The following is a 14529-nucleotide window of genomic DNA, read 5'->3' as shown; positions in this document are numbered from 1 at the left end:
TGAACTCAAGGCTATGTGGCTTTAAAGCCAGGAAGCCATAAAGGTCCATTCCAGCCTTAATATGTACAGTTCTTTTCCTGAAAGAAGGATGACACAAGATTGTTTTGGGAGGATGTTAAGATCAGTATATGCATGCTAGGCAGTTAGTAAAGTATTTCCCCATCTTAGGTTTTAACGACGTGCATCACTTTGTCTGTGGCCCCAACCTACTTCTCCAGGTTTACCTCTCACCATACCCTTCATGCCTCATCCTGTCCAATGGAACTCTCCCTACTCAGTAAACATTCCATGACCCTGTATAGTTCTGAAGCTTTGTGATACATACTGCTCCCTTTGCCTTGACTGCTTTCCTCCATTTTTTTTTTTCTGCTTAAAAGTTCCTTCTCATTCTTGAACATCCAGATGAAATATGCCTTCCTAACACAGTCAGGAAAGTTATTTATGATCTCTTCTGGGCTCCCATTACACTTTGTTCCTAAAGTTTTTCAAATGATGTTGCAGTGAATCTTTGTATTCACAAAGGCCTTCTCCAGTGCCTTTTGACTTTTTGGAAGACTGGGACCATGCACTATTGATTAAATTATACCTGATGTTTTTCGCTGTGCCTGGAATATGACATGTAATCAAGAGATGTCTGATGAACAAGGAAAGGGTGAATGAATAGAGCAGTATATGACTTCTCTAAAAAGGAGAAAGTTGAGAAGTATTGAGTTCAAAGGATATGGGTCTTAAGCATTGCTGTCTCTTCCCCACTCTCAGCATCTCTATTTTCTGACTTTTAACTACTTTATCATTTCTCATTTTCATCTGTTATCTTTTGATTCACTTCTCAACCATCATCTCTATTTCCTAACCTATTCATAAATTTATACTGTAGCTCTTCTTAACACTGATTATTTCCCAAACAGTATCAACACAGAGGAAAGATGTGATTATCTTTGCTTTCACAGTGACTTTGGAAATCCTGCTGATTTTTTGCTGTTATTTAATGGGGGCTGGAAAGATGTCCTTTATTGGAAGAGCAGTATGATCCCTAGTGGGAGAGACAAGTATGTAAAGTGAGAAGGCCTGAGAAGGATCATGTCCTTACATCTTAACTACTGTATACAGGCTGTGCCCCGCATCAAGGCACTTGGCCTAGAGGGCATGTGTGGGTTGAAATTCAGGAGACACTCCATTTGCCAAATATTGTTCTGCAATCAATCAAAGTGTGTGCCCATTAAATTTACACCAAAATACAGTATAGGGAGCAGTGCAGTATGTTGTTTATATTGGGAAAATTGCTTAATCTCGGAAGCTTCGATTTGTTTTCTAACTGTGGACACTACTTAGTCTGCTCCATAGGCTCATTTATTCAGTCGTTACAAAACCTTGCTCAAGACTTAGCCTAGCATCAAAGAGCTTAAACTTTGGAATCAGATGCCATTAAATGATGATACTTTTATATTATTATTATTTGGTTCATCTGAAGTGGGTTGAAACTTCCCCAAATTCAGAAAAATAAAACACCCACCCATGGTGAATATATGTATATAGTCACAAAACAATATAACTAGAACATAGATTTTGATTTACTTATCTCAAAAAGCTCACAGGGGACTTCCCTGTCAGTCTGGTAGTTAAGACTCCATGCTTCCAATGGAGGGTGTGGGTTCCATCCCTGTTGGGCAACTAAGGTCCCACCCGCCTTGCAGCACAGCCAAAAAAATAAAAATAAAAAACTCACCAGAATATTCAATACCCAGCCACAGACACCCATTCCTACACCTTTGGGTAGTTCCTTTTCTGGTTCCTTTTCAGATCTCACCTGTTTCAAGGCAAATGCTAAATCAAGGTCCCTCGTATTTCTGGGAGATCACAAGTTTTGAGTAGGCTAATTTATGGGGAGAATATAGTCTTTGCCTTCGTTGTGGAAAAGAGCCACTTTGGAGTGGAGAATGTTTACATGAAGTCACCAAGATTCCCCTCCACCTACATGGATAAACAGAGGGTTATTATTATTATTTGTAATAACTCACTCTATCATTTGAGAACTTTCCTTAGTTGAGATTTTTTCCTGTGATATACTTAACTAAGCTCCAGGCCAGACTTTCTCTATCTCCACTGTCCCCACCAAACCTGCTCATCTTCCTGGCTTCATTATCTCGTAATGGCAACTGCCACCCACCTACCTACATAAGGCATCCATCAGACAGTTTAGACTCCTTACTCCTGCTTACTTACCCAGCCACTTATCCCCTATTATAAATTATGTCTCCTGGTTATCCATCCTCTCTTCCTCATTTCTGTTGTCAGTGCCTTATTCAGGACTTCAGCATGTTCCCTGGACTCCTTCCTTCATTTTGACTCTTTTTTAAAAAAAAATATTTTACATGGGACTATAGCCTATTAACAATGCTGTGATAGCTTCAGGTGGACAGCAAAGGGACTCAGCCATACGGATACCTGTATCCATTCTGCCTTGACTAACTCTTCTTGATCTTCAACCTTTACTTAACTACCAGGCTGATGTTTGAAAAAGAGTCCCTCTTCATGGCCATTGTCACCCATTAGCACTTTAAGTGCACTTGTCTCTTTGCTCTTGTAACTGTTTTTCAACTTCAACCATCATTCAAATGAGAATCAAATTAAAATTTAATTTTAAAGTAAAAAAATGTTGACAGCCCACAAAAGATGCAGTTATTACTGATGACAACTTTCCTTTTACAAACAGCTAGGTTTCCTTGTAGGATTGGGTGTAGGGAGGGATGCTGGGCTAGAGAAGTGTCATTACCTGCAGTGGGAGGAGAGGAAGACCTACAGTGATGGTAAAATCCAGAGTCCTTCGCTCAGAACTCAAGACCCTTTCTCCCTCTTCTCCTTCTCTTGTCTCTTTCTTTACCTCCCACACCCTTCATCCTCTCTTCCTCCTTCCCCTCTTCTCATCCTCAAGCCATCATATTGACCAGGATTGTGCTAAGCAAAGGATGTGGCCAAGTTGGGACACAAATTCTGCTCGTGCTTATTCACGACGTGAACCTGATTTATATGCCACCTCTGTACACATCCTCTCTTGCCCCGCCCCAGCCTTGCCTCTGCTGATTCCATATGAGTCTTTTGGACTTGCACACAGCTCTAACGTCTTCCACCTTGCAGTCTTCCAAGCAGTTGAAACACATTTTGCTGTATTTCCTCTAAGTTTTTGTCATCTTTTTCCTGTCATATTGGATTTTTACTCTGATGAAGAGTTCAAGTTTCTCAGTGTCCCTCTCAGAGCACGATGTTCAGACACAAGGAGGTGGCTGACTGTGCACGTTGGATAATAACCCTGACTTCTTTGTTCTGAACATGTTGCTCTTGTCCACACCTCATAAGATTGTGCTTGCTTCTTTTGTGGAGCCCAGAAATATTGTTGACTTACTTATAAAACTTGGGACTTCCCAGGTGGGTGTTAGTGGTAAAGAACCCACCTGCCAATGAAGGAGACATATGAGATGCAGGTTCGATCCCTGGGTAGGGAAGATTCCCCTGGAGGAGGACAGGACAACCCACTCCAGTATTCTTGCCTGGAGAATCGCCAAGGACAGACGAGCCTAGTGGGCTATAGTCCATATGGTTGCCCAGAGTCAGACATGACTGAAGAAACTTAGTGCAACTTAGCATGCAGCATGCTTCATATGGGCATATTGTAATCTATATAATTAACTCTTCTTGTTGGGCTTATAGGTTGTTTCTGGCTTTCCCTAGGTAAGCTTTTCTAGGTGAGAAGATCTGAGCCTCAACTTTAGTTATTAGCACTGTACATTAGGTTTAAACCATATAATTTGAAAATATCAGATAAATAATGTGTGCAATAACAGGAATTGATGTGCCTGTGTTTTGTATAATACTTATTTTTCCTAGTAAAATTCCTTGGACAAAATGACAACTTATCTCAGTAATTACTTATCTAAGTAATACTAAACACCGTTTTTTGAATATTTAATCTGTGCCAGGTATAAGAAGAAAACCTTTATTTTATCTCTGCTGACTTTGACAACCATACTAAGATAGAAGTATCATTATCCCACTTTCTAGATAAAGGAGCTGAGGCTCCAAGAGCTTCAGCAAGCTCCTCAGCACATTCCTAGTAAGTGGTGGAGCCCAGATGCAAACCACACCAGTTTTATTTTCAAATTTGTACTCTTAGTCATTAGACTGGACACCTAAAAAAGTTTTAGAATGATTGACCACATGAATGAATGAATGAATAGTGACCCTATGGAACAAGCTATCTTGGTATCATTAGGTACTTTTCTTGAGAAGGATGGAGGCTTGGAGAAGAGTTTCTGTGTAAATAAGGAAAGATGCCCCGCTCTGGGAAGGTGTAGCTATGGGCCAGGGCTTGTGCATAGAGATCATATGTTGGTGCACATTTGCCTTTCAGGGCACAGCCTGCAAACACTTTGGGCTGTAGAGAGAGAGCGTCTGACCTCAGGTTCTCTGACTTCATGCTCTTCCCTCCTTCCTTAGAATCATGCCGTTTCTCCACCACATACTCCTCTGTTCCCAGTTGGCAACAAACAATCAGGATTTCTAAGCAGGTGGTAAACAGGAAATGTGACTTACACATCTGAGTCTATGGAGGTGTGATATGAATAACAATAGCTATGATTTAATGAAAAGTGCATCTGGTATTATGCTAAACACTTTACAAGCTTTAGTCTCATTTCCTAATTAGATGGGTAAGGCCGTTCCCGTTACACAGATGATGAAGCTGAGTTCCAGAGCATCTCAGGGACTTTCCCAGGCTTGTATAACCAGTATACTGCACCTCAGGCTCCATGTACTCTGAGTGGCCATGGAATACCATGGTTGTCAGAATTCTCCTGGCACCCTTCCATTCTTCTCTAGCCATCCTCTGGAGACTTTTCTCTGAACATTCTGGATCTGCCTTCTCAAAGTCCAGGGTACATGACTGACCACACTTAGGGTGTTCGTCCTTAAGACACAAATCCTGAGGTGTTGTGGGTATTTTCCCATAAGGTTCTGATTGTTTCTATTTTATTAATTAATTATTTCTTGTTGACTAGAATTAGATGCAGAATCATGGTCTTTCTCTAACTTCTGGAAGATAAAAACTCACCAGCAAATTGCAAATTCATCAGCTGAGCTGCTTTCTGCAAGCTATGTCTACCAGTTATATGCAAGGTGGTTGAAGGTACATATTTTTCCAACACAGCTTCTGAGCTGATTCTGTGACTTGTGTTAGAAAAGCATCGTCCACATTTCCTTTGTGTTGTGGAGATGAGATCTGTGGTATTTTTTCCTCTTTTTTGCCACTTTATTATTTTTTTTAATTGAAGTAGAATTGCTTTACAGAATTTTGTGGTTTTCTGTCATTCATCAACAAGTATGTTTCCCCTTTATTTTTGTTAATTTTTCTCCCAATTCTTACACAAATGCTTGTAACTTGGCTTCTTCTATCCTCAGCTCTCTGGCTTCTTAGGGTCTTCCTGACACATGTGAGACTCCCACCATGGACTACAAGCTCATGCACACTTTCCCAGGAAAAGGTTGAGCTTTGGTTTAAAAATATCAGATCAGATTGGAGTGGTGGGGATGTGGAAGGGTCTGTTCATAAAGGCATTCCTCTGACTGCATAATCAAGACAAGAAGATGGTAGAAGACCCTGATTAGACAGAGAAGTTGAGAAATTTGGGGAAAATGAGAATTGGGGAAAGAAGACGTTGTTAGTGTCAAAAAACAAAATCTTCCTTACTTTGCAAACTTGCCATATGTTTGTGTATTCTGTTTTTATCAGTCAGGTAACACTCACAGAGCAGAGCTTCATGAATCAGTATTTTTAATCCTATGCTCCGAAACCAGTTGGAAAAATTATATACTAACATGAAAACAATAAGTGAAAGTGAGAGTGAAGTCGTGTCCGACTCTTTGCAACCCCGTGGACGGTAGCCCACCAGACTCCTCTGTCCATGGGATTCTCCAGGCAAGAATACTGGAGTGTGTTACCATTTCCTTCTCCAGGGGATTTTCCCAACCCAGGGATTGAACCCAGGTCTCCCGCATTGCAGGCAGACGCTTTAACCTCGGAGCCAGGGTAACATAAAAATAATCTGTTTAAATTTCTATAATATGCTAATTTTCTAATCTTGAATTAGTTTATTTAACACCTTTTATTCTCCATTTCTTCATGTGTATAATATGGAGAAAAAGTTCCTAATTGGGCTAAAACCAACTTTCTTATAGAATATTTTAGAAGGGATTCCTAAATGTATTTAAGGATTGAGAAACATCCCTCTTCAATATTAAATGGGAATTTTATTTTTAAGATCAGCTATAAAGGGCTTTATGGTAAAAAAAAAACTATCTGATTTAAGAATTTGTCGCTGTTATTTGTGGACTGTGAGATACATTATTTTCATGTTTTAGCATCAGTTTTTTTCATCTTTAATATGGGAACACCATTCACTTTCCTTATGGTGAGGTTTAAGTGAGGTCATGCCTTTGAATGTGTCTATGGTATCTTAAGGCTTCCAAGTGGTGCTAATGGTAAAGAGCACTCCTGCCATTCCTAGAGAGGTAAGAGATACAGGTTCGATCCCTGGGTCAGGAAGATCCCCTGGAAAAGAGCATGGCAACCCAATCCAGTATTCATGCCTGGAGAATCCCAAGGACAGAGGTGCCTGGCGGGATGTGGTCCATAGGGTTGCAAAGAGTTGAATGTGGCTGTATGGATGTGAGAGTTGGACTGTGAAGAAAGCTGAGCACCAAAGAATTGATGCTTTTGAAGTGTGGTGTTGGAGAAGACTCTTGAGAGTCCCTTGGACTGCAAGGAGATCCAACCAGTCCATTCTAAAGGAGATCAGTCCTGGGTGTTCTTTGGAAGGACTGATGCTAAAGCTGAAACTCCAATACTTTGGCCACCTGATGCGAAGAGGTGACTCATTTGAAAAGACCCTGATGCTGGGAGGGATTGAGGGCAGGAGGAGAAGGGGACGACAGAGGATGAGATAGCTGGATCACATCACCGACTCAATGGACAGGAGTTTGAGTGAACTCCGGGAGTTGGTGATGGACAAGGAGGCGTGGTGTGCTGCGATTCATGTGGTCGCAAAGAGTCGGACACAATTGAGCAACTGAACTGAACTGAACTGAAAGCTACTTAACATATGTGATGCGTGGTATTTTAGGCATCCACTGAAAGTCTATTTTTTCAGCTATTTTGGAGGAGGAAAGTTATGAGAAAAAACAGTGAAGGAAAGTGGTTAAGACTGAAAGTTAAGAAAGATAAGTATTTTGAACCTGAGATGTGCTGGCTGGGTGAACTTGGGTCAGTCACTTAACCATTCTGATTTCAGTTACTTCTTCCATAAAAGTGGGCTGTATTACCTGTATCACACTGAATGAACTACAGGACAAAAAAGAACTCTACAAAGTCTAAAAGCCTGTGTCACTGTATGCTTTAAACATTGTCCAACATTTTGATGCTTGCCAGATGAACTGCTGTCTGTTTCATGCACTCCAGTTGTAGGAGTCTGAGAAATTTCTACTTGGGTGAAGACGTCTTTTCCAGATTTTACTCACCTATTTGTAATTTTCTTCTTATAAGACAATAACTACATTTCAAAACAAAACAAAACAAAAAAACATAATGCCAAGAACAAAAACTAAAACCTGAAATACACATAGTATCTACTGTCAGCATCTGAGCCCACCCCCAACCTAGTGCAAATAATAGCTAGATCTTGAGGCTTAATTAGCTTTCAAGGTTTTTCTGGATAGGAATCCTGAAAAATTGGTTTGGGAGGAGATGAGTGATCATGGAACTTGAACGTGTACTTGAAATGCTTTTGGAAAGACAGTCAAGGTCCCAGCCACCCAGCAGCTGGGACAGGGAGAGAGAGAGGGCAGACTTTGAGCTCCTTACCGTGGCGTCTTCCCCAGCGCAGTGGTTGAGGACCCGCCGCCCACCGGGATGCCTGTCCGCCCAGCCAGTAACATCGTAGACCTTGCGATTGATCACCAGCCACTTGTCAGTCTTCTGATTGTGTCTCTGGATCTCCTGCCAGGTGTACGTGCTGAGGCTTTTGCTGGGCAAGCCGCACTTTGCGTTTGCCTCCTGCCTTGCAGGGAGCTTGGCTCTCCCACTTGCTGCTGGTTTCCCATTTGCCTGATGCTTCGCACTCAGGTCCAGCTGGTTCTCATCCACAAGGCTCCCATTGCCCTCAGGCTTTTCTTCAAACGTCATTGTCTTTGTACTTTTAGAATTTCTGACTTGACACCTGGAATTTCTAATTCTCACCTGATTGAACTACAGAATGACCTTTTCCCTCTCCTTTTATTCCATGAAGTAAGAAGCCTACACAGAAAACTTTTTAGCCTACTTGACTCTTGGCAAACCTGATAGTAAACTCCTTCCCAGCTTCTCACTTCTCTGTCCTGAGTCTTTTTTTGTCCTGATGAAGACTGTACTACCTTTCCCCGCACCCCAGAATGTTAGTCTACCTTTCTCTCTTCTCTCTCTCTGCTGGCTGATCTTTTAGCAGAGTTCTTATTCATCAAGTGTCTCTTAGTCAAGAGCTGGAGCCAATCACAGCCCAGAGGATGGTGTGGCCTGACCCCTGGGAGGAGGGGCTGGGCTCCTTCTTTGCTGACTGCCTGCACTGGCATCATTCTGGGTCAGGCTCATTAGCTCTCCCCCATTGAAAGGAAGAGTTGTTTTAATTCAACACATAAGCAGAAGCTTGCAAAACCTCTAGGAGGATATGAACGCCTCCTGGAATTGGGAAATGTTCTTTCTTTATTGTTGTTAAGATTGGAAATTTTCCTTTTATTCTGCTTTTCTCAGATTACTTAAAAAATTTTTTTTTTTTTAAAAATTTGAACTGAAGGATAATTGCTTTACAGAATTTTGTGGCTTTCTGTCATACATCAACAAGAATCAGCCACAGGTATGACCATATCCTTTGCGTCTCCCTCCCCATCCCACCCTTTTATTTTATTTTTTTTTTACATTTCTTTTTTTTTTTAATTTTATTTTATTTTTAAACTTTATATAATTGTATTAGTTTTGCCAAATATCAAAATGAATCCATCACAGGTATACATGTGCACATCCCACCCTTTTAGACTACCATAGAACCCCTGTTTGAATTCCCTCAGTCATACAGCAAATTGTTCTTTTGACAGCTGTTATTTCTCCCTAAGGGCTTTACATTTCTGAAAAAAGCATTTTTGACTTTAAAATGTTTGTAGCACCCTATTGAGGTTACGTTGGTTTATAACATTATGTAAATTTCAGGTGTGGAAAATTATAATTCCACTTCTGAAACAGTACAGCATGCTCACCACCAAAAGTTTTATTTTCCATTAGTCAGCATACAGATGACCTTCTTGACCTGTTTTACCGTCCTCCCAACACGTCCACTCGAGTAGCCTCTGCACTGTATGTTTGTTGTTAACATTTCACGTTTGCATCCAGAAAGGACTGAAATCATATGGTAGCTGTCTTTCTCTGCTAGATTTTTTTCACTTAGTATAATATTCTCAAGAACGTGAAGTTGCTCAGTTGTGTCCAAGTCTTTGCAACCCCATGGACTGTAGCCTACCAGGGTCCTCTGTCCATGGGATTTTCCAGGCAAGAATACTGGAGTGGGTTTCCGTCTCCTCCAGGGGATCTTCCCAATCCAGGGATTGAACCTGGGTCTCCCCTGCATTGTGGGCAGATGCTTTGCCATCTGAGCCACCAGGGAAGCCCAAATTCTCAAGGGCCATCCCTATTTCCAAAAGTGTGAAGATTTCATCTTTCAATCATTTTAATTATTTTTTAATGATTTCTGATAATTTTTGTCTCTTGTTTTCTTTGTTTTGTTCTTCAGTTGGCACTCTGCTTTGGTTTTGTTTTATTTACTTTTTTTTAGCATTTTAACAATTGTTTGATTTATTTTTTGGTTTCTTTAGTTGTTCTCTTGTGTTTTGCTTTGTTTTTGGTTCTGTTTTCATTTCTTTTGTGTATATATTACTTTGTTCTTGTTTCTATTTACAATTTGGGGTTTTGTCTTTTCTTTCTTTTTTCCTTTTCTTTAATTCTCATTGTGGTTTTCATTTGCATTTCCCTGATGACTAACGATGTTGAGCATCTTTTCATATATCTGTTGGCCACCAGCATATCTTCTTTGGAAAAATGTCTATTCATTTCTTCTGCGCATATTTTAACTGGGTTGCTTGTTTTTTGGAGGTTGAGTTATATGAGCTGTTTATGTTGTTTGGATCCCTTTTTGCTCATATCATTTGTAAATATTTTCTTCCACTCAGTGAGTTGTCTTTTTTGTTTTGTTTGTGGTTTCCTTTGCTGTGGAAAGCTTTTAAGTAGGTCCCATTGGTTTATTTTTGTTTATTTATTTTATTTTTCTCTGTGCTTGGTCTTCATTGCTGAGCATGGGCTTTCTCTAGTTGCAGTGAACAAGGGGTAGTCTTTGTTGAAGTGGCTTCTCTTGCTGTGCAGTATGGACTCTAGGCACACAAGCTTTAGCAGTTGTCTTGTAGGCCCTAGAGTGTGGGCTCAGTAGTTGTGGTGTAGTTGTGGCTTAGTTATTCCATGGCATGTGGGATCCTCCTGGACAAGGGATTGAATTTGTGTCCCCGGCATCGGCAGGTGAACCCTTAACTGCTAGACCACCAGGGAAGTCTCCTATGTGTTTAGTTTTGCTTTTATTTCTTTTATGCTGTTCAGTTGCTCAGTCATGTCCAACTCTTTGTGACCCCGTGGACTGCAGAACACCAGGCTTCCCTGTCCTTTGATGTCTCCCAGAGCTTCCTCAAACTCATGCCCATTGTACGTGTGTACATGTGTACATGTATGCTCACCCAAGTTTATGCCCAAGTTCAAGAAGAATGAAAGCGGAGAAGGCAATTAAGAAGCTCTTGCAGTACTCCAAAGGAGAGGTGATGATGGATTGCCCATGAGGAGTGGCAGTAAAAGTGGAGAGATTGTGCAAATGAACTTATTCTTTAAGATTCTTCTCTGATATATTGCTTTTCTAACAAGGAAAAAAGTTGAATTTTTAAAAGCCAGGTCTTTAGTCCATGTAGCTATTTCCCCATACTCCAACAATACCCAATGATTAATCCCATCAGAACCCTCATTAGGTTGAATCACATATAATTGCTGTTTTTTAAACATCAAGCCAGTCAAATATAATTAGTGTCTTATGGCTCAGTGTAAGAGACAAAATTCATCTGAACATGCTCACAATGAGCATCTATTTTGTGCCCGCCTTGTGCTGTTTCCTACAACATTGTATGTGTTCATTTTAATCATCTGAGTTTCACCCAGGGACACTTACTAAGGATCATGACCTTTATGTCTAACCACCTATACAGTGACTGGCAAAATTTAATAGAAAGAGCCCTATTTGTACAGAAGAAGCAAGGTTGGGGTCTTTGGCAAAGCTAGCGATAAAAGAATCCATAAAGATAGTGGTTTGGGGATGGCTTTTTCTGGTTCAAAATGATAATGTCCTCATGGTTGGTAATTGACGGAAGAGATAAAGGATTGGCAGGAATAGAAAAAATTCTCTAACTCCTACTAAAACAAGGGAGCATTGGTCTCATCTCTTGAGCCAAAGTCTTAAGAATACACAGGAAATAATTCTAAAGTTGGAATTTAGCTGTCTCTGTGATGTGGTGCTGTTTTTGAGATTGATTCATGCTTTGGAACATTATTCTGAAAAAATGAAGTTGGATTCTGGTTTATACACTCCAAGTAGAACCAAGTAGAGTTGGTAATTCATGGTGGGAGTGTATGATTCTGTAAAAACAGCATGTGTTTTTTTTTTCCTCAGCTAAGTCTATGGCATCTACCATTACCTTATCAGTAACCGAATGTACGTGATCTTTGAACTTATTCCTTTGCACTGTGGGCCACGTCCAAACCACAATATCTGTGGTATGATGATAAACAAAACGGGCTCTCCTCTCACAAGTAAAAGAAAACCCCCAGAAACAGCACATTTGTTCGAAATGATGGTGATAATGATTTGACAATGGTAACAATAATAAAACATTTATTAAGCACCAAAGATGTGCCAGCAGTATTCTAAACCCTTCACATGCATTAGAAAAGTTAATTCTCACAACACTCCTATGGGACAAGCACTAAAAGCTTTAGTAACTTCCCCTTATTTTCACAGCTTATGGTGGCAGGACTGGAAAATCACTTACACAATGACTAGTCTTCTAGCCATAGTTACACTTCTCAACTGTGAAACTTCCTTCTGCTGCACAAAAACTTTGTTTCTATTGTATGACTTGTTTGGGAACCTTCTTACTTTACCTGGCCAGGACAAAGTCTATATATCTATTAAGACTCATTTAAGGAAAATGTGGAGATTTCTTTAAGTCTCTTGTGTTTTCTTGGCACTTAGAATATTTCGCTACACACTAATGTTCATTATGTGCCTGTTTGTGTTCACTGCTAACCTCTACACAATTCTTGCTTCTTTAATCCTTGGGACAGGTCTATGCATAATAAATGTTTTATGAGTGAATAATGAAAGAATGACTATAAGAGCTTAATTATTTGGGCAGAGCCAAAATTCAGACAGTAAGCAGCCCAAATGAATTGTCCTCAGAGAAGTGCTGTTGAAATGTATTTAATTGTTTATCCATCATCTCTTTCTAATAGAATTGCCCCAGCTTCTGATGATGTAGTTCAGTTGGAGCAACTCTGTCTCTGTAATGTGACTCTTCTCTTCTAAACCACAGAGGATGATTAAGGAGAGCTACTCAACTCCAGCTGAGCCAGAGAACTTCTTTTGGAATTAGCTATTATCTTGAATGGAGGATATGTAAATTTAAGAGCTATTGACCACAGTTGGTCTCCACCACTTGGACCAGGAAGCCCAAAGGCTTATCTGTAGCAAGTGCAAAAAGTGAGATTAAAAAAAGTCAAGATATAAATTCAGGAAAATTTCCTGGATGGATCTCTTGTAGTATTCCAGCAACAGGCTCCATGAGAAAATAATCATTTCTATTGTGTCCACTATCATATTCTCAAGTCTAGCAGAATAGGCATTTAATAATTATTGTTTAATGAATAAGTAGGCAGGGTCCTATAAAGATGAAATACCTGGAGGAAGGAAAAGCACAGCAGGTCTAGTTCTTATATCTCATGCAGGATTGTGATTGATTGCCATAGTTGATGCCATCATTGAACTTAGAATCTTATGTTCTGAAAAATGTTGCAAACATTTACTTGGGTGGTTAGATAATTATGAGTTACCTGGAAAGCTTTTGTAAATGTTGAATTCTGGGTATCAGCCTGTGGAAATTCTGATTCAGTTGGTTCAAGATGGGGTTTCCAGATTCTGCATTTTCTACGTCTCCCAGATGATTTTACTGAACAAATAGGTTTTTAGAGTTTCTTGAATTGCCACACCTTATGATTCATTCATCTCCCAGTTCTAGTACTAGACTCTTTGTTCCATTAAGTGTGTTTTAGATAATATCAATTTGCCATTTATCAGGGACTACTGATGAAAGGATCAAATATATGTAAAGAACATGATTGCTCTGCTTTTAAAATTTCCTGGTGAAAAATCAGTTACCACCATCCTTCAATGAAGAAAACAATTCTTACTTTTGGCTCAGAAGTTTCAAGGTACCATCTAATCAGAATATAAGACAAACCCCACTTTTATGTGTGAAGGCATGAATCAGTAATATGACAAGGCCAGAGAATGTGGGTTTTTCAAAAACCATCTTTTCATCATTGTAAGCTGGCCTCATTTATCCTGACACTTTCTGTTTGCTTTCCACAGACTTAGTTTTATTCAAGATAAACTGGAAGCTGAAACTCTTCCCATAAACATAAATTGTACCGTTGTGAATTGTGAATGGGTCTGTAATTAGAGATCCTGAGAGTCATGGTGCTGGTGGTTGCCTATTCAAACAGGTGGTGCCTAAACTGTGATAAAGCAAATATTAATCAAGGCATCTGGGTTCTAACCCTCATTATTGATTGTTGTTGTTCACTCAGTCATGTCCAACTTTTTGTGACCCCACTGACTGCAGCACCCCCGGCTTCCTGTCCTTCACTATCTCCTGGAATTTGCTCCAACTCATGCCCATTGGGTCAGTGATGCCATCCTCTGTCTCACCTCATCCTCTATCATCCCCTTCTCCTCCCACCTTCCATCTCTCCCAGCATCAGGGTCTTTTCCAATGAGTCAGCTCTTCACATCAGGTGGCCAGAGTATCGGAGCTTCAACTTCAGCATCAGTCTTTCCAATGAATATTCAGGGCTGATTTCCTTTAGGATTGACTGGTTTGATCTCTTTGCTGTACAAGGGACTCTCAAGAGGCTTCTCTAAAACCACAGTTCAAAAGCATCAATTCTTTGGTGCTCAACCTTCTTTATGGTCCAACTCTCATATCCATACATGATTACTGGAAAAATCATAGTTTGACTATATGGACCTTTGTTGGCAAAGTGATGTCTCTGCTTTTTAAAACACTGTCTAGGTTTGTCATAGCTATTTTTTCAAG

At 40.1% G+C, this 14529-nt stretch overlaps 1 protein-coding gene across 2 annotated transcripts in view; it reads right to left on the bottom strand.

The window, feature by feature from the left end:
* The window catches only part of LOC109570060 (fatty acid desaturase 2-like protein FADS2B), a 41157-nt gene extending 32927 nt beyond the window's left edge, over positions 1–8230 (bottom strand). For both annotated transcript variants that reach the window (XM_019975887.2, XM_070803212.1), the window contains exon 1: positions 7910–8230. In XM_019975887.2, the coding sequence (XP_019831446.2) occupies positions 7910–8230 (321 nt within the window). The remainder of the gene's footprint in view (positions 1–7909) is intronic.
* Positions 8231–14529: the final 6299 nt, after the last annotated feature.

This window comes from Bos indicus, chromosome 15, assembly GCF_029378745.1.
Source record: "Bos indicus isolate NIAB-ARS_2022 breed Sahiwal x Tharparkar chromosome 15, NIAB-ARS_B.indTharparkar_mat_pri_1.0, whole genome shotgun sequence".
Classification (NCBI taxonomy): domain Eukaryota; kingdom Metazoa; phylum Chordata; class Mammalia; order Artiodactyla; family Bovidae; genus Bos; species Bos indicus.
This window is presented reverse-complemented; position numbering and strand designations above follow the sequence as displayed.